Source organism: Heterocephalus glaber, unplaced genomic scaffold, assembly GCF_053883595.1.
Source record: "Heterocephalus glaber isolate CG9 unplaced genomic scaffold, H.glaber_assembly_v1.0 deba00000281, whole genome shotgun sequence".
In the NCBI taxonomy this organism is placed as follows: domain Eukaryota; kingdom Metazoa; phylum Chordata; class Mammalia; order Rodentia; family Bathyergidae; genus Heterocephalus; species Heterocephalus glaber.
This window is the reverse complement of record NW_028258139.1, coordinates 7,207,970-7,229,332: the sequence shown is the minus strand read 5'-3', so window position 1 is coordinate 7,229,332 and position 21,363 is coordinate 7,207,970. Positions and strand designations below refer to the sequence as shown.

The window sequence follows — 21,363 nt, the reverse complement described above, 5'->3', positions numbered from 1 at the left end:
TGATAAAGGAGAAATAAGAAAACAAGGCGAATTGAGAGGGTGAACTCAGTCTATACATTATATATCTTAAATATTTACTAAAGATGTGCTACTGATTTGGCTTCGAGTTTCCTAATAACCAGAGCCAAAAGGAAAACTCAAAATTTCTATGAAAACTAATTTGTCTAATTTGGCACGGTGGCACACGCCTATAGTCCAGCACTGAGGGAGGCTGAGGCGGGAGGGCTGTTAAGTTTGAGTCCAGCTTGAGCAACTTAGTGAGACCCTGTTTCAAAAAGTAATAAACAAACAAATCAATAAATGAAGAAGTGAATGAGCGTCTGGGGATTTAGCTCAGTGGTACAGTGCTTCTGGGTTCAAGTCTCAGCATTTAAAAAAAGGCCTAGTAGTAGAAAGATCTCTTGGGATCTGGCATTATAATCGGAACCGTTTATTGTGGTACTGACCCCTGTTCCCCAAATACCAGCCTTTGCTTCCACCACTTTTGCTTATTCTAACACTTAGGGTGTCCTGGGGTGTGTTCCTTTCCACAATTTCACTTCATGCTAAGCAAATTTTTATTATATTAATCAGCCTATTTTCAGTGGGGGTATCCTGGGGATTGACCCCAGGCCTTGCATACCCTAAGCCCTGAGCTACACATTTGGTCCCAAATAGTAGTCATTCCAATGCATTTGCAAGACCTTAAACTAAGATAGAGTATGCAACAGTTTTCTAATCTGAATGCAAGGTTTTAGACTCTTTATTTGGTACTGGGATTGAACCCTGGGCTCTCACATGTTAGGCACTTGCTCTACTCATGAGCTACACACCTAGCATCAATCTACTTGATTTTTGTGACTAGGACTGGGCACACAGCTCAGTAGCAGAATGCCCTGTGTTCAATCCCCCAAACTGCAAAAACTTAAAAAAAAAACCTAAAAAGACTACATAGCCTCAGAACTGATATGTACCACTTCTGCCTTTCCCGTTCAATAGAAGCTAGGGAATGAACTAGCTGACACTCAATGCAAGGGGACCATACAAAACAAGGGCACAAGTACCAGGGGGGACCTTGGGGGGGATCCTAGAGGGTGCCAGGTTGAACTATACTGTACAAATATTAAAAGAGTGTTCTATGGTGTCACTTAATATTAGGGGGTATAGGTGGGATCGGCTGGGAAGCAAAAACCGAGGAAATTCTATGTTCAGCAACTAAGAGAGTCTTCCCCTGCCCCCCCCCCCCCAAGCTTTGGATATGTAAAGGGATGGGCCCAATGAGCAGAACTGAAAGAACTAAGAATCTCTATCCCTGCAGTAATTACCCCTTCTCTGCATAATAATTACTGTAAAATCAAAAGCTTCAGACTATAGGTACCATTATAGCAACTTAAGAATTGTGGCTAACATAGTAATGGAAACCAGGGATGAAAACAGCATTAACTTTGCAGTCACAACTACATTAGAATTCCAGCTTTTTTTTCTAACCTACTGGTAGATGTATGCTCTTAGAAAACTCATTTCAGTTCTTTGGGATTCATTTTTCCTTTTTTTTTTGGCAGTACTGTACTAGAGTAGAAGCTAGGGTCTCACACATGCTAGGCAAGCACTCTACTTCTGAACTACATCCTTGGCCCCACTTTTCCCTTTTACAACACAAGCATGATAGTATGAAATATTGATTTCCAGCTTTTTTTTTTTTTTTTTGGCACCGGAGATCGAACTCAGGACCTTGTGCTTGCAAGGCAGTCAGCGGCACCACAGAGCTAAATCCCTGGCCCTCCAGATTTTATACTACACTTGAGAAGCAGCTATTGAGCCATTTGTTACATAGTAGTAACACTGAAAACTACGGACGAAAAACCTTTTTAAGTGACATAAGGCTTCCTTAAAATTTTTACTGTATACGTTTTGAACGATCTTTTCAGGCTTAGCGATACATTTTAATCACGTTTCACTGTTAGGCATATATTGAAAGAAAAATACAATAAATTTGCTTAATTCTTAGAGGTTCTGCAAATATCCTGTTCCCCCTTTGGAATAGTTTTTTAACACATTTGTCAACGCCCATGTTTTGTGTTATTTTTATTTTAATAACGTATTCTGTGTGATTCAGCTTTGTCCAAATATTATCAATATTTAATCAGTATGAAACATTGAGAGGTTTTCCTCTTTCCTTTTCTTGTTTTTGTAAACGTACTACAGAGGTTGTAAATAGGCGCGAATCTCCTCGCCGCACATCTCTGTTCACACGCTCACTTGGTTCGTGGCCACTGTAGCGCTCACCGATTACATCCCTTGGGCGTATGGTTTTTTCAACACGTTTTCTGTCTTTTGCTCAATTTAGGGAAACTGATTCAACTCTGTCCACTAACCCTCCCATGAACTTTTTTTTCCCCATGAACTTTTTATTTCAAGAGAGCTGTAGAGTTACACGAAGTTGAGGAAACAGCAGGGAGGGTCCCCACGGAGGGTCCCCAATCCCTCGGGTCCACGTGCGCGCTGTCACAGCTCAGGCAGCAGCAGAGCCGGTCGCTGGAGGCGGGGTCTGGAATGACGCGCACCCAGCGGGGCGCTCCCGGAAGTGACGTTGACGTCCCGTGCGTTCAGGCGGCTGCGTCGGGCTGTAGGAGAAGATGGCGGTCTCCACAGGTCGGTTTCTGGGATGGGTTGCCTGCTTTCCCGCACGGACCTGGCACTACCCCTCCGCCTGTTCCTGGTGGCCGGGAGCTCATCTTGTGGGAGAAGCCGGTGTGCGCTCTCTTGAGCACTGCGGTCCCTGTGGAGCAAAACCCGGGACCAGGGAGGGTCCGGGTGGGACCCGCGCGGATGCCAAGGGCCTGGGGTGGCAGTCAGGGGAGGATGGTCGTGCTCGCGCTTCGGCTGCGCGCTCACGGATGGTGGCGGGGTGGCCCTGGCGCGGCCACGTTAGCAGGGCCCTGCTGGTGTGGGTTGGAGTTGTGGTTTGAAGGTGCTGGGGGGATTAGGAGAGGAGGTCCCAAGGTGGGCGGGTGTCGGGTTCGGGTACCGAAGATGGGGTTGCGCCTAGAGGCCTCCTGGGTCGAGTTGAGGGGGTGGAGGGCATCTAGTTCTCTCACACGCAACTTGACTTGGGTGGGGGAGGAGAAGACTAATGACATGAGCACGATTGCTCTTAGAATGAGGGCTAGGTGATTATTCTTACCTGACCATGTTATCTTTTTTTCATTTAAGTGAAAAACTGCAATGCAGACAAATTAAAAGCATAGAGCAAGATGAAAGCTAATTGAAGAACAAGTGGTTTCTTAGATAAGCTGTTCAACTTCTCCCATACTGAATACAGTGGTTTCCTCTGAGCACAGACTTTCAAATTAAATATTAACGGTGAAGCTTTAAAAAACGGACCATTTCAAAAATGTTAATAAATTAAAAGTGTTGTTTTACTATTTAAACAGATAGTATGTTTTTTCTAGTTTTATTGGAACTAGATTATAGAACTGTGATTTAATATTTCATGCCGTCGTTGCTTAATAAAATGAAATTTTCAAACCTATATGTACTAAAATAGAAGGCTTTGAATGAATATATGTTGCAATTGGTACTTTTAAGTAATGCCTCAGGATACGTTCTGCATGTCTATTAAATCATCTTTATAATGTATATATGTATTGTAGCTGATAAAATCTTTAGTAATTCCAGCTTTGGATAAATATTTCATTATTCTTGGGCATAGCTAACCAGCAAAACAAAGACTATTGTAAAAGTGATATTTTAGTGTTACAACTTTAATTACTGTGTTGCTGTTTGAAATCCATGTGCTGGCCTCCCAACTTAGAATCCTCCTGCCTCAGCCTCCCAAATTCTCAGATTACATATCCTGTGCCACCACATCCAGCCGATGAATATTTTTAAATCTTTATTAAAAGCATTGTATTTCACTGTGCAACAGCTACTTTTACTATTCTTTAAATTTTTTGAGAGAAAAAGTAATTCTAATCAGGTTGAGACTTTTTGGCTGAAACATACTTTGTATATCCTTTTGGCCCTCTTTGCATATGAGAAAACTGAGGCCAAAAGGAATAAAAAGTTTTACATAATTGGTTGGTAATAAAAGGATTAGAATCCAGGTCTTACACCCTGCGTTCAGTGCTCTCCATTATGAAGAACTGAGTGTTTGGAAATGTTCCTGAAAACATGAAATTCATTCCTTTTTAGGCTACTGAGTGGCTTTCACATTTTCTTTCCTTGCAGTATCCTTATTTCAGACTCATAGACAGATCCTTCTCATAGATGGAAGTGGGACTGCGATGGAGACCCCGCTGGCTAAGTTCCCCTTTCCTAGAGACAGAGTTAGTATTGGGAGTCAAAAGTATTTCCTGCATCATAGCTAAGAAACACTACTCTAGGGAGTGGAAGTTTATAAATACTATTTAGTGTCTGCGATTGAAATCTCACGGGATCTCAGCATTGCTGGGCGTGATGATGCATGCCTGTAATCCCAGCGCTGGGGAAGCTGAGACAGGAGAATCGTCAGAGTTCGAGGCCAGCCTGGACTACATAGTGGGTTCAAGGCCTGGCTAAAGGACATAGGGAGAACTTGTCTCCAAAAAAAAGCATTAATCTGGTAGGAGAGAAAGTGTACATAGTACTTATTTATTTATTTAATAAGTTTTATCTCATTCGCCCCTCCCCTTACACACCTTCTTACCTTTTTAAATAGGTTTTAGATCTACAGAAAAGTCGTGAAGATAGTACCGAGAGTATCCATATACTTCACGTTCACCTTTCACTATTGATAACTTAGATTAATGTGGTACTTTTGTCACAATAAACCCATGTTGACATTATTTACTAAAATCCATACTATACTCAAATTTCTTTAGTTTTTATTTAATATCCTTTGATATTAAAGGACCCCATCCATCTAGGATACCACATTACACCACAACATACGTTTAAAAATTTGTCACTTAGGTTATACTAGTGTTGCAGTGGGACTCTAGTCTCTGAATGCAGGTGCTTATAAAATGTCAATGTGAAGTTCAGAAAAAAATGAGATATTTTTCTTTGAGAGTAGTTTAGGTCTCTGTAAGCTATATGGACAAAAAACCAAAGTAAATCCTTTTCAGAAGTGGGCAGCTTTGTGTATGCTAGTGGAAGAACTAGTTTAGCAGTGTTCTGATTTCCCTACTGTTTCTAACAGGCTGCTTTGCCATTATGGGCATGTCCTTTAATCACTAATCCTAGTTTTTCCTCATTTTAGATGAAAATGCTTAGATATGATGAACTTGGGGAGTAGTAATGAGAATTGCACATGTAAATCATAACATAGAACCTTGGAATTAAACAATGGAAGAGCTAAACTAGTGTATTTCCATCTTGAGACTTGTTACTGGTCTAGTAGATTTTTCTTGATACTCTTGATATATATATGCTCTTGAGAATTGATTAAATAATGCAGCCTCACTAAACAGGTAGTGTTTTTATAATAATAATTTGGGGGCTAAAAATGTGCAAACTGAAACTGTCCAAAGCAGTCTAGGTAAGTAGGAAAGTTAAGACGTTTGAAAATATTTTAAGAACTCTTCTGGTTGGTTACAAATTATAGGAAAATTTAAAAATAGTAAAATTAATATTTAGTACACTGAATTTTAAAGTGCTAGAGAAATTAAGAATTAGGGTGTTTTATTTTCTTTTAAAAACTTGTCAAGTAGTTTGAAAAGTGCTTTCCATTTTCTTTTTGTCATATAATTTATGATACAGAGCAAGATATTGAAGAAGTTTAGTCCTTCCTAAACTGAATTGCCACATGCCTAAGATTCTATTAATACTAGTATTTTATCCTTTGTGCTTTAAGTATTTGGAACATCTTTGACCATTCCTTTATGAAGTTTTTCACTTCTAGGGGATCATCTTTCTCACAGCCAGTTTCCTCACTTGTGTTTATAATTTACCTTCACAGATTTTATGGCTGCTTATCACAGTTCATTTTTTAATTGGCCTATTTGTCTTATTGTTTAGTTGTAGTAGTTTTTTATATATTCTAGATACCAGTCCCTTAGTAGATGTATGGTTTACTTTCTCATATTCTTTGTCTTCACTTTCTTTGAAATGCTGTCCTTCAAAACCCATTATTAAATTTTTATGAAGACCAATTTATTTTACCTACTTTATTAAAATGAAAGGCTGGGGGCTGAAGATTTAGCTCAGTGGCACTGGGCCTGCCTCGCAAGTGCAAGGTCCTGAGTTCGATCCCTGGTACCAAAAAAAAAAAAAAAGAAAAAGAAAAAGAAAAGTCTGGCTTTTTTTTTTTGGTACCCGGGATTGAACTCGGGTCCTTGCGCTTGCGCAGCAGGCAGCAGGCAGCGAAACCACTGAGCTAAATCCCTGGCCCAAGGCTGGCTTTTGATATATCTTCATTGCCTATGGGTTGTTCTTTGTTTAAAAGAATGTTATGTTGAAAAACTATGCATTATAATTGATGATCTAATTGTGATTATTTTACATGATTACCATGTGGTGGGGCAAGTGTCTGAACTTAACCTTGCCGGGTGAGGTTTAACTTCACATTTAAAAAGAAGTTAAATAGCTAGATATCAGGCATACTGCAGGTTATTCTTTGGAAATATAGTAATTGTGTGACAGATTTTGCAATCCAGTGATTGGAATATTGTAAAGTGATACACTGTTATTCATGCTATTCTCACCTTGTTACTGAAATTACAAGTTGTGATTTACTAAACAGTATTATTAAGTGGCTTATTTCCTCAGGGCAAATATTTAAGTTATTGAAAAGTCTTTAATTTTCTTAAGTGTTTACTTCACAAGCAGTGATTAGGAGGAGCAGCTGTTTATTTTGTTTTATACAGTTTTCTGACTATGGAAGTTAACTATAGCTTCTTAGACTCACAGGAGAGCAGTTATACCAATTTAGTAGTCTCTCAGAAGGCCTCACATCTTTTAGAGTATATGTCATTCCTAATTTTACTTAGGCATTAAAACTAAAGAGGAACCAGAATATAATTTGCTTGATTTTCTATCACTGCCTAGTTCAGTGGTGGCCAGTCTATGGCATACATGCCGTTGCAGGCTGTATCATTGAAAGCTCTAAAAGATTTGCAATCATTACTAGTTTATTATAAGAAAAGTTTCTCTTTATAGTTAAAGAACTATGAACTATATAAATATATATATTTTAATTTATATTTTATATAAATTAAATTTAAAATTTGATAAATTATATAAATTTATAGTAATATAAAATATATTATATTTATATAAATATAAATTTATATAAATTAAATTTATAAATTTCATTATAAATATATATAAATATATATTTATATTTATATATTTTATTTATAATTTAAATATATATTTATATATGTAGTTTTGGTACCAGGGATTGAACTCGGGTCCCTGCACTTGTGAGGCAGGCAGCAGAACCACTGAGCTAAATCCCCAGCCCAACAGATATTTTACTGTAGAATGTTAAATAAGTGCTATGTTCTCCCTAGGCCTGTCTCATTGGGATAACCTATTGTGTAGCCAGGCAAAATTTGCAGTTTATTGCATTGTATTTGGATGAATCTACTTAATGGTTGTCTTCCCTTCTGGGTTTTAAGATCTTGTGGGAAGAATCTCTTTGTTTAGTGTCAGCAGGACTTGCTATAGGCTGGTTCATAAATATTGAGAGAAAAGTAAAAATAAATATCTGTGATAAATTCACTGTTGTATTGAGTGCCGGTTGTTTTCTCATTCCTTTTTTTGGTACTGGGGATTGAACTCAGGACTCGCAGTTGCCAGGTAGGCACTATGCTGCTGAGCTACATCCCAGGCCTTATTCTCATTGTTTTCTTCAGTACAATTTCTTTGTAAGTGTACAGTTTCTGTGTAAGAATGAGAAAATAAATGGCTCCACCAGAGGTTTTTCCACTTGTACTTGAAGGGATAAATACTTCAAAGGTTCAAACCTTGATTTGAATTTTATATTTTCAGAAATTTTTTATCTACTGTATTATTTCATCAATTCTAACATTTAAAATATCTAAACTAGATATTTGTCTTATAGTTTAATTGGTAGTTTTTGAAAATTTCTTAAAGTAGTGGTCCATTATGCTGTAGATGCTCTCTTTTAATTTTTATTAGGACATGTTTGTGGTACAAAATGATCACATTCATTGTGGGGAGTTGATACAGTTGCATAACACATTCTAATTTTTGACATTCTCTTCCCTTCCTATCCCCTCAATAGTCCCCTTTCCCCATCTCTTGGTCCTCTTCCCCTTTGCAAAAGATTTTTTTCCCTATTTGCTATTATCATCTTATCTTATTTTGCTCTTTATGCTTTGGATATCTTATATAAGAGAAACTATGCAATATTTAACTTGTGTCCGATTTCACTTAACATTGTGGTCTCAAGGTGCATCTTTTTTCCTAGAAATGATTCAAATTTGTCCATCTTTATAGTGGAGTAGCACTTCATTATATAGAAATACCACATTTTCTTTAGCCATTCATCTGTTGATGGATATATAAGCTGCTTCCAAAATTTAGGTATTATGAGTTGTACTACTTTATGGGTACACATGTATTATTGTAATATAATATCTTGAACTCTTTCAGGAAGATACCTAGAAGGGGAATAGCTGGAAATTTCTAGTTTTAGGTTTTTTTTGAGAAATCTTCCCTATTGATTTCTGTACTGGTTGTACTAGTTTTCAATCCCACCAACAATGCAGAAGGATTCCTTTTCCACTAACAGCCATGCCAGCATTTGTTATTACATGATTTCTTGATGCTAGCCATTTTTCCAAAGATGGAATCTTTAAAAAAAAAAAAAAGATGGAATCTTTAGAAATTTAGAAATGTTTTAGTTTGGATTTCTCTAATGGCCAGAGATGTTGACCATTTTTTCATTTGTTTATTGGCTATTTTTACTTCTTCTGAAAGTGTTTATTTCAGTTGCCAGTTTTTTGATTGGGCGTTTTATTTTGGAGTGTCTGTCCCCCGACCCGCCTCACTGGGATCGAACTCAGGACTTTGCACTTGCGAGGCAGGCGCAGTGCCACTGAGCTAAATCCCTGGCCTGGGGTCTGTTATTTTGAATTCAGATAGTAGTCCAATGTCTGATGTGTAGCTGCAAAAATTTTATCCCATTCTTTGGATTGTCTCTTTACTCTGTTGTTTACTTTGCTGTGCAGAAGCATTTTGTTTTGATATATTCCCCTTTGTTGATGCTTGATGTTATTTCTTGTGCAGTTGGGGTTTTGTCAGAAAGTCCTTTCCTATTTCTACAGCCTGAAGAGCTTTACCTATTTTATCTTCCAGCAGATTGTTTTGGTTTTAATATTTAGGCCTTTGATCCATTTTGATTTTAATTTAGTACATGATAGAGATATGGATCTAGATTCAATCTTCTACAAGTGGGCAGCCACTTTTCTCAGCACCCAAGTGTTAAAGAGGCTATGCTTCCTGCAGCATATTTTTGGCCCCCTTGTCAAAGGTCAGCTGACGGAATGTGCCTGGGTTGTTTCTGCATCCTTTATTCTGTTACATTTATCTACATGTATGTTTTTGTGCTAGTACCATTATGTTTTTATCACTGTAGCTTTGTAATATATTTTGAAGTCTGGGATTGTGATGCCTCCTGCTTTGCTTTTGTTGCCTGGGATTACTTTTACTGTTCTGGGACTCTTCTTATTCTATATGAATTCAGGATTGGTTTCTTTATTCTGTGAGGAATGCTGTTGGTATTTCAATTGAGATTGGATTATATCTGTATATCAGATTAGATAGTATGGCCATAAAGACTATTGGTTTTGGCTATCCAGGAACAGGGCTATCTCTCCATTTTCTGATGTCCTCTCCAATCTCCTTTTTCTGAGTATTGTAGTTTTTGTTATAGAAGTCTTTCACTTCCTTGGTTAGGTTAATTCTTGTCAAATGGTGATTTCTTTGTTTTGTTTTGTTTTGGTATCGGGGATCAAACTAGGGACCTTGGGCTTGTGAGGCAGGCAGCAGAACCACTGAGCTAAATCTCTGGCTCTGGTTAGGTTAATTCTTAAGTATTTAATTTTTCTTGAAACTATTGTGAATGGTATTGTTTTCCTAATTTTTTTTTCTTAGTGTATTCATTACTGGTATACAAGAATGCCGTTGATTTTTGTGTGTTGATTTTGCACTGTGTTACCTTGCTGAATTTGTTTATTAGTTCTAGAAGTCTTGTCTTAGTTACTTTCTCATTGCTTACTCGCACAAATACCTGACTCACACAAGTTAAAGGAAGAAAGGTTTATTTCAGTTCATATTTTGTAGAGCTTGTAGATCATAGTCAGTTATCTCCAAGGTAGGGCAGTGTGGCAGAGGGGCATCCCAGAGGAGAAACAGTCCCTGGTAGGGCAGGTAGGAGGCAGCAGCAGCAACATTGAGCCTCCCTTTCCATTTTATCCCATCCAGGCTACAAGCCTATTGGATAGTGTCACCCGTACCTGGGGTGAACCTTCCCACTATCCACACCCAAAACTATGCCAAACCAATCAATGGATTGATTTAGTTATCACCCCTTTAATCCATTTTCACACACCCTAGATCCAGCCATCTCTGTAAAGCCCCACCCTGTGAGTGCCTGAGGCTTTGAGGGGGCATCTAGATACAAGCCATAACAAATCTTTTGGTGGAGTTTTTTGAATCCTCTGTGTGATTATGTCACCTGCACATAAGGATGGTTTTACTTCTTTTCCTATGTGTATCCTTTTTATTTCTTTCTCTTGCCTGATTGCTCTGGCTAATTTTTTTTTTTGGTACTGGAGATCGAACTTGGGTCCTTGCGCTTTCGAGGCAGGTGGCGGAACCACTGAGCTAAATTCCTGGCCCTCTGGCTAATATTTTGAGTTCTACATTGAACAGGAGCGATGATAGTGGACATCTGTCTTGTTCCTGATTTTAGAGGGACAACTTTCAGTTTTTCTCCATTTAATATGATGTTGGCAGTAGGTTTGTCATAAATGGCTTTCATCAGATTGAGATAAGGTCTTATTTAGGGTTTTATTATGAATGGATGTTGGATTTTGTTAAAGGCTTTTTCTACATATATTGAGATGATCATATGATTTTTGTCTTTGCTTCTATTTATGTGATGTATTTATTGATTTGTATATATTGAGCCATCCTTGTGATGAAGCTTTGGATGTTATCTTATGTTTGATGAAAAATATTTATAAATCTATTAAGCACTCAGTGAATATGTACTGGATTTAAAATAGTATATTCTACAAAAGTATTAACATGTATTCTCATTTCCTAACTGAATACTAAGCAGTTGTTATTAAATGCAGTTAAAACTTAAATGTATTCTAATGAAATACAGTATATTTTTAGTCTCATGCTGTTTTTTGAAATATTTATTTTGGAGATTAAGATTAAAATTGCTGTACCTGGTAAACCTTTTCAGCAGAATAATATTGCTTCTAATTTTTTTCTGTGAATTGTATAAATGAAAATTTAACATTAAACCAACATTTGTATAAATGTACAGTGTCTGAGTGATGACTGCAGTTTGTTTCTAAAGATTTTTTATAACATACTGCCTGATGTTAGTACTTGAGTATTTGTGACATTTTTGATGTTCTCTGTGTCAGTAAATGGTGTTGCTAATTGTCTGGTTGTAATTTATGTTTTTTAATCAACCAGTTAGAGTTATGGGCCCGGTTGGGATTATGAAACAAGGATTTTCCAGAATAAAGAACTGTTATGGGGATTAGTGATTCAGATTAGTTCCTTTACTGACTGAATGTTCAGAGCTGATAGGATGGTAAGCCCACCCAGTGAGGAATTCCACTGTTGATGCCTGAAAGGGGAGCAAGTTCCTGTAGTCCAGAACAGAGGAAAGAGTAGTGATCATATAGAACGACATCATTTATTTTGGGGAGGACTGCTCCTCTTAGTGTTCTAAAACTTCCTAATATTATAGGGAAAAAGGCCCAATGAATTTTTTTTATGTTTTAAAATAAAATTTATTATGTATATTCAAGGTATACACGTTATTAGGTACATTTGTACAGTAAAATGATTACTGTGGTGAAATAGTATATCCATCGTCTCACATACTTCACCCATTTTCCCCGAAGCAAGAGCAGCTGTAAGCTACTCATTTAGCAAAAATTCTGAATACACAAATGTATGTTAAATCTTCAGAGTCATTTATCCTTTATATCTGCTGTTTTGTATCCCTTCGACTATGTCTCCCTTTTTTCTCCCATTCTGACCCTGGTAACTGCTGTTTTTTTCTCTGTATACTAGACCTCTTAAAAAATTCCACAGGTCCAATGAGCTTATATTTAAATTTTTTTCCCCCAGTATTGAGGATTGAACCCAGGGCCCTCATACTGAGCTATATCCCTATCCCTTTTAGTATTTTTTATTTTGAGATAGGATCTCACTGTATTTCTCAGGCTGGGCTAGAACTTTTCAATCCTCTTGCCTCAGCTTCCCAGAGTGCTGGGATTGATTACATGCATGTGCCGCCACGCCTGGCTCTAGGACCCAGTGAGTTTAAGATGTAAGTTGTAGGTTATTTTTGGGTCTGTACTGTTGTATATAAGAAAGTGTTGATAATTATGATCTGTGTGTATATGTTGCTGTTAGGTTTGCTTTTTCACTTATATACAGTTAATATAATTCACGTACTTTAAAATGACATGTAATGTTATTTACCTGAATATATGTGACAGTTGTCCTCTTGTTTTTGTATTGCTAACATTTTTGTTAAGATTGCTTTTCCACATTCCTCTTCTACCTCCTTTTCCAGGTGTCTATTGCTGTTTAACAAATCACCTTAAAACTTAGTAACTCCAAACTGTGATTTATTCATTTTCATGTGGCTGTTGACTGAATGGTTCTTCTGCTGGTCTCACTTAGGGTTACTGACATGGCTGAATCATCTGGTAATGGGCTGCTGTGGCCTCTCCAGGTGGTCAGTTTGGATTTTTTCATATCCTAGTGGTGTCAGAGTGGTCAGAATTTTTACATTGTGATTGGCTTCTAAAAACCAAAGCAGAGGTTACCAGTCCTCTTACAAGGAGACCTAGGACCAGACCAGCGTCACTTGTCACATTCTCTTGATCAAAACAAGTGAGATAGCCCCCTCCCCAGCTTCAAAGGAAGCAGGAATAGCCTTGTCTCTTGGAAAGGGAATTGGGCCTTGATCAGGAGTAGATGGTAAAATGGTGTACAGGGGCTTTGAAGGCAATCTACCCCTGTGTTTTGTTCTTGAAGGTTAATTTCACATGTAGTCTTTTAGGTCAAAAGTATGTAAATATTTAAGAATTCTTATATTTTGTCAAATTATCTTTTCAGTATGATTTTTAGTGCCACTAATGATATGTAAATATATTTCCCGTAGTTCTACCAACATTGTATTTAGGTTGATGGGTGTGTAATAGCTCATAGTTCTTATAGTTGCATGTTTTTATTTACTGATAATATTTCATATCAGAAACATCAGAAGAATATGTTGAATATACCCACTTTGGCCTTTTCAAATTCTAAATTATTCTTGTCTTAGGTCTTTTAAAGAAATTAAATATTACACATATTTGAAGTCTCTTTTTCTTTCCAAGGCCTAGTTCTTTTCTCTTCACCCAGAGGTGATCACTATTCTGCTTTTTTAATACCGTTTGAAGATTTTTATTGCAAACATATTTATACATTTGCTATATATGTATGTACCTATAAGAAGTATAAAGTTAATTTTTAAATTTTTAATTGCATAATACACGTAACATTTACCATTACACCCATTTAAAACTGTACAGTTCAGTAGTATTACAAATATTCACATTATTGTGCAACCAGTCTCTAGAACAGTTGTGGTGGACCTATGGCATGCATGCCACAGCAGGCTGTTTGTATCATTGAAAGTTCTAAAATGTTTGCCATCATTGCTCTAGAGCTTTTTCATCATGCAAAATTGAAACTCTACCCATTAAATAATAGGTTTTAAAAATTGTAGTCTTGACTGATACTAGAAGTTCTAGTCCTTCATTTTAATTGCAGCAGAGTAGTGTACTGTTATGTGCCATGTTGTGCAAGCTGTTTCTAAATTGTTCCTATTTAAAGGGCTAAGTTAACATTTTTGTTCTTGCCTTCCTGGGAGCATTTGCTTGTTTTTTTCAGGCCTATACTTGGATCACCATAAACATTATCAGTTGGCTCACCAGAGTTGTACCAGTCTATTCTAATCTTGGCAGCCATTGAGCTTTTCTGTTCTGTACATCTTTGTCCCAACTGGGAATTGTTAGACAAATCATTATGGGTTTATGTTTCAATGACTACTGGAGAGGTTGGACATATTTTTAGATGTTTATTGATTATTCCTGTTTCTTCTGCTGTAAACCTTTTTCTAAATATATGTCCATTTTTCTCAAATTTTGTCTTTGCCTTTTTTTAAAAGGAGGAATTCTTTCTGTACTTTGATACTGGCATTTTGTCTTTTACATCTTTCAGTCTTTCACCTTTGTTTTCATTTGTCTTTGAATTTCAGTTTTATATTTTAGTCAAGCTTCTCTGCCTTTTGGTTTATTCTTTTTTGTTGTAAGAAATCCATTCATACATCCTAAAGTAATAAGGATATCTATTATTAAAGTCTGGTTTACTCTTCACATTTATACATTTAATTTGCTTAGAATTGAATCTTTTTTCTTTTTAAGAGTTTGAGACAGGTCTTGCCATGTATTCCAGTCTGGCCTTTAACTCTCAGTGATCCTCCTGCCTCAGCCTCCCAGAGTGCTGGGATTACAGGCATGCACCACCATGTCTGGCTGGAATTGGTTCTTACGTACTGTGAGAGAGAGGCCACTAATTTTACTTCTCCATATTGATAAAATGTTCTAACATCGTTAACCTTTCCCATTAAAAAAAAAACCTTCAGATTTATAGAAAAGTTAAATAAATACTACAAAGAATTACCAGTGCCTTCACCCAGATTCATCAAGTGTTAATATTTAACATTTTTTGCATGCACTTGGATGTTCTCACCCTTTCCCCTAAAACAAACACATGATTTTAATTTTTGAAATATTCAAGATAACAGAAATATGCCTTTTGAGCCCTAAATACTTCATTGTGTATTTATTGAAAGCAAGAACATTTTATATTACAACAGTATAATTATTAATATCAGGAAATTAACATTGATGAACTTATTTGTGGGATCTGCTAATATTCTGTCAGTTTTCCCATTAGTGTCTTTTAAGGCAAAATAATGATTTATTTTTCTGGTAACAAGGTTGCATTTGATTTAATGCTGCTTCTACTAAATATAACATTTTCATACATGTCTACTTTGGGGCTCTTTTTTTTTTTTTTTTGGTACCGGGAATTGAACTCAGGACCTTCCGCTTGCGAAGCCACTGAGCTAAATCCCCAGCCCTTTTTTTTAAAAAATTAGTCTTGATTCCATCACGAATTCTGCATTATCTTAAATCATTTATCTGATGAATTAGTATCTAGGCAAGTGTTTCCTCTGTTTTTTGTTTTAAAATCAAAATATTTGAGTTCTAAACTTCAGAGAATTTAGAATTACCACAGAGCTTTTGTATGTTTCTATTAATACTTTAAGCACTGTAAAACTAGAAGGTAAATCCCTGTTTCTTGTACGTGTGTGTGTGTGGGGGGGGCACTGGGGATTGAACTCAGGGCCCTTGTACTGAACTATATTTTTGGCCCTTTTGCTTTTAATTTTGAGTTGGGGTCTCAAAAAGGTGCTAAATTGCCCATGCTGGGCTCAGACTATTGATTGTTCTGGTGCAGCCTTCCAAAATACAGGGATTACAGGCATGCATCACCATGCCTGGTGCTATTTTTGGCCTTAATCTCTCTGGAGTGGAAGTTCATTGTGATGTACTAACTAGGAGATTTGAATATGAATAGTATTCAGAAGCCTGAATTCAATTCTTGATTTGATATGTTGACTAATAACCTTTTTATTGCCTTGAGACCCAGAACGTAGACCTTTCACTGTAACTTTTGTGATGCAATATCCCCACCTTGTGGCTTTTTTCCTCTTTACAGGCATTAGTAAGATGAAATAGGACCCAAGTGTTCAAGCCCTGAATTGAAAACATAGCTCACTGTATATTTTGGGCTGAGTCTAAAATAACAAAATCATCATAGCAACTGTAATCCTTAAATGTTAGCATGGCCAGCCAGTAGTGGGTCTGTTAATTTTGCATCATTTTTCCAAAATTCTATATAGAGAGATGGTGAAAAGTATAACAGTAAGTAGGTTTGTCACTTAAGGAAACTAATTTTATTTTGTTTTCCTTGTAGTTTTAGATGCTCATAATGGTTACCTGACCAAATTGGTTATACAAAATTCAATTCAACTTTAGAGTTTTTGGTGGAATGACTTCATAATGGCCAGGGTAATCAGGATTGGTTAGGATTACTTCAGAGAGAGCAGTTTAGTAGCAATAGTTAATGACTCTACAGCTATCAAAAAATAAGAAAAGTAGTTGTCTCAGTGTTACATAAGTAGAAATTTAGACCTTAAGATAAACTTCCAGGGACCACCCTTCAGGAATTTATAAGGAGCTATTATTGTCAACAACTTAGAGGTAAATAGAAGTTTTATGTCATTCTATTTAATAAGGATCCTAAAACGATAAGTCAGCATTTGTTTAAGGTAGATTACTTTTAAGTTCCACAATGATTCATTTGAGGTAGGAACTGTTGTTATCTGACTTTTACAATTGAGAAAAGGTTGTCAGAGTTACAGGTCAGGGGTGGGCTGCAGACCTGGACTTGGACTGTGGCAGTTTGATTCCTAGAATCTGTGTGCTTGTGTTACTAGCACGTACTGCCTATGCAGCTTGTGGTGCTGTGCAGCTCATTGGTAAAAAGGGAAGCTTTGGTCTGGAAACGGCTTTTATACTAGACTTGCCCCTGAGCTGTGTGACCTTGGGAAGGTCACATGAGTTCTTTAGTTTCAGGTGCTTTCAGGATTAAATGGGATGACTTATTTAAAACATCACCTAATATATGCTAAACGTTTAACACTTGTTACTGTGATTTATAACACTCCTTATTTCTGTGGCCTATGATTTTCAGTCGGTTTTACAAAGCACATGTACATAAAGTGGCTAGTGTTTGTTTTATTTTAAAGTGTATATTTTTCATTACGTGTCCAGAAGGATTACTATGAAGTGGGAAGTAAAAGAAATGTTTTGGTTTCATGGGGAGAGAGATGCTACACAAAGTGATGTAATTGCTTTTAAGCAGATGTCATTTTTTTCCTTCTACCTTGAGATTTTATGTGTAAATGAGAAAGCATGTGCACAAGAACATGAGTGCAAGAGCATGTTCATATTTTTAACTGAATGTGTGATAATAGGGTTTGGTGATGTGACATATTAGATGCTGTTGAGCACATGGCAGACCTCTCTTGGTAGGGTCCTTGTCAGTAGTTCTAGGAAAGATTGTGGAAAATTGGAAGATACGTGGTTGGATTCCAAGGACTGGAGGTCAGAATGATGGGAAAGATCAGGTTCATTGAGAAAGAGGGCATGAAAACTAGAAATATAGGAGATTATAGACTGAGAGATTTCTATGTTAAGGTTTTAGGAATACCTTGAGTGATGAGGTCTAAACAGTAGAAACATGTGACGTGGAAGTGTGAGAAGGTTTAGTGGATGGTGAACATTTTACTAGGTTGAGGCAGAAGGTGAAGGGAATGTCCTATGAAACTAGGAATATAAGATTTGTTCACAGATCAAATATAGAAACTCCCCATGTGACAGTTGAATGATGGTGCTGACCTTGCAGGGGAGCACCCAATTGATTAGCGACAGAAACTAAATGGAAAGAGGAAGAATGTGGGCCACGAGCAGAGCCACTCCAGTATTCTAGAAAACTCTTTAACTTTTGGTACATTTTTAAAGATGGAACACAATTCTCACTGAAGATCTTTAGAATTTATATGAACTTTCTGGTCATGCCTGTTGATTTGATGCAGAGTTTGTGGTATTTTAGGTCGGGAAAATGTTCATTTTATGATGATTTTCTTGTAATTGATGACAGTATAAAATTAAGTAGGAATTTTTGTACATGTTCTGTATTGCTGTTAATGATTGATATGGTGCTTTCTGTAACATTTTCATTTTGAGAGGTTATTAGACTCAGCATTTTCTGGGGCAGAAAGCTTTTTAAGGGAAATTTTGTGTTTTGGGGAAATAATGTATAAAGATCAATCTGGAAAATGCTGAATTTAAATGTGTGTAGCTCTTATAATTATGAGCTTTGTACATTTACATTGATATTCTTTTGTATAGGAGTTAAAGTTCCTCGTAATTTTCGCTTGTTGGAAGAACTTGAAGAAGGACAAAAAGGAGTAGGCGATGGTACGGTTAGCTGGGGCCTTGAAGATGATGAAGATATGACACTTACAAGGTGGACAGGCATGATTATTGGGCCACCAAGGGTTAGTGCTATATATTATATATATATTATATATTTTTTCTTTTAATATCGTTACTTTAGAAAAAACATTTTATGGTGATTAATATTAAGATAATTAAGACTTAACTGAACTCTTTTATTTTGTATACATTTATTGATACCTCCTGTGTGCAGAGTATAATACTTGATTATCTGTAGGATTGTGGGGGGAGGAAGATTGATATGGTCATTGCTGTAGAGGTGTTTATAGTTTAGTAGAGGAGAAAAAACCCAGTATAAATGGCAGATTTTAAATATGGCAGAGCAAGTTCACTACGGGACTTTAGAATATGTTTTTTCTAGCTGGCATAATTGAGGAAAGCTGAACAGTGGAGGAAGTTGCCTTTGGAATGAGCCTTAAAGGACTGACTGGTAGGATTTCTGAAGGTGGTGATTGGGAGAACATTCCAGATAGAGAGGAAAAAAGGTGAGGAAATGGAGGGGATATTTGGGAAGTAGGAAATAATTATTTTGACATAACAGGTTACTAACCCTCTTGTGTGTAACTGAGGGTTTCTGAGGGTATTGGGTGCACATTGATGTTTGCCCTCTGATGCGTCACATGGCATGGAAACACTGTAGGCCTCACTGTCTTAGTTTATAAAGTATATTTAAATGTCTAAGGTTCTGCTGGGAGGGTGTAACTCAGATTGCATGCTTAGCATGTGCAAGGCCCTAAGTCCAGTCTCTAGCACCTACAAAACAAAACACAAAAACTAGGATTCTTACATATTTTCTAGTATTGTTGGCAGTTATCCTGTTGTACATTATTCTTAGGCCTTTGTCAGGTTTATGAAATTTTTTTTTTTTCTTTTTTGTACTGGTGATCGAACTCAGGACCTTGAGCTTGCAAGGCAGGCGCAGCATCACTGAGCTAAATCCCTGGCCAGGTTTATGAAGTTTTATTTTTATTCAGTAAGAATAGAATACTAAATTACTCAGGGATAATTCTAGATTGTAGAATGTTTTTCTACCTTGAGTTTGTTCCTCAGAGATCCTACCCACTATACTGCTTGTATTGAATCTTAGAAATGTGTATTATTATATAATGTTTTTTCCTTGCTGGAAACAACACAAAATTGAAGGCTTCTAAAAAAAATCTACAGTTTTGTATAATCTTGATACCTTCTATGATAAGAGCATTTGAACTGGTTTTTTTTTGGTACTAGGGTTTGAACTCAGGACCCTGCACTTATGAGGCAGGCTTGGTACCACTGAGCCAAATCCCTGGCTAAATTTTTTTTTTTTGTGCTGGGGATCAAATTCAGGACCTTGCACTTGCAAGGCAGGCAGTGGCCCCACTAAGCTAAATTCCCAGCCTCCATTTGAACTGTTTTGTAGTTGGGTAGCATTTAGATTTCGTCTTATTACAAAAGAAAAATGGTTTTTAGCAGTGTTATCTTTAGGGAATGAATTAATGTGTCATGTTTTTGTTATTTTCTGGTATTCTTTTGCAAAATTTGTACCCACTCCTTACAGTCTCATTTTCTCCTCTCCTGCTGTGATTTTTCCAGAAGATATTTAGGGAAGGACATATGATTGATGGGTAGAAGTTTTTATAACTTGATATTTGTAATGAAAAGCTTGATTTTTCACTGCCTGTAAACATTATTACCATAGACTGGTTAAAAGGTGCTTTTAACTTATGAACATTCTGACTTAGAATAGTTTGAAGATTTAAACCAGAACTTTGTGGAATATAAATTATTATTATTATTATTATTATTATTATTATTATTATTATTTTCTGGTACCGGGCATTGAACTCAGGACCCTTGTGCTTGTGAGGCAGGCATGGTGCCACTGAGCTAAATCCCCGGCCCGATTATTTTTTTAAAATTAATTTTATTGATACATTTTAAGTATACAGAATAATGCCATTCATCGTTGGAAATTTGTACCTTTACATAATATATCTTGGTTCTTATTTTTTCCCATTTCCCTGCCCTCGCTTCAGCCCCTCCACCCTGAAATTATTTTGATTTGGTTTTTCTCCAGCTGCTTCTAGTATTTAAAAAAAAAAGAAATGAGATGGAATCTCTATATGTTGCCCAGGCTGGCCTGAAACTTGACAATCTTCCTGCCTCAGCCTCCTGAATAACTGGAACTGTAGGTGTGCAGTACTGTGCCTACCTCTTCCAGTGGGCTTTATACCTTAGGAATGTTTTGGAGCTTGTGTATAAGTTTCATTAGGGTACCCATAGTACAGTTTGTAGATGCAGAGAAATTGTTATTCCTACTTGATCTCTTACCAATTGGGAGTCCTCAGCCAGGATTCCTATCTACCTTTCCACAGCCATAGGAAGGGCTGTGGTCCCCTATATGCCCAGTGTTCATAAGCTGAAAGGAATTTAGCAATGCCTGTTTGTTCAGGCCTTATATGTTCAGAGATAAGGATTTTCCTGTTTTCTGGATATAGGGAGTGAACCTTTAGAATGAGTGACTTCGGGGGAAGGTCACATAGGTTTTATGTCTACTTCAGGGAAGAAAGGACGAGGGGAAGGTGAAAATAACCTTCTTGTTTCTGTTCTTTTCTCAAATGACAAAATGCCACATTTTGGAGTAGTGTGCCCAGAATGCTACCAGAGCACCCTCTCACTTCCTTTGGGTGTGAGGAACAGGCAAGGAGGGTTGTGACCTGCAAAGGCACAGCATTTTTCCCGAGGGGTACTCTGTCTCGGATCCTGTGATATCTTTGCATCACTCACCAGTTCTCTTAAAGATGGGTGTTTGCACCACTCAGTTGTGGCTTCGTAAAATGGCAAAGGTTAGTGTCTCACCTAGTTAGTTTTCTTTAGAAGGCCTGATATTAGAGCAATTGTGTCACCAGTTTTAAGTATCCACATCCAGCCAGGATATTAGGTCAGCTCTTACATTAAAACTCTTATAAATTAAATGGTTGTTTTAAAA

At 37.0% G+C, this 21,363-nt stretch overlaps 1 protein-coding gene across 1 annotated transcript in view; it reads left to right on the top strand.

Annotated features, from left to right (window-relative positions):
- Nucleotides 1–2,541: 2,541 nt before the first annotated feature.
- The window catches only part of Ube2v2 (ubiquitin conjugating enzyme E2 V2), a 33,350-nt gene continuing 14,528 nt past the window's right edge, over nt 2,542–21,363 (top strand). Inside the window, exons 1-2 of the mRNA XM_004837535.4 lie at nt 2,542–2,631; nt 18,288–18,436. Of these exons, the coding sequence (XP_004837592.2) occupies nt 2,616–2,631; nt 18,288–18,436 (165 nt within the window). The 5' untranslated portion in view covers nt 2,542–2,615. The remainder of the gene's footprint in view (nt 2,632–18,287; nt 18,437–21,363) is intronic.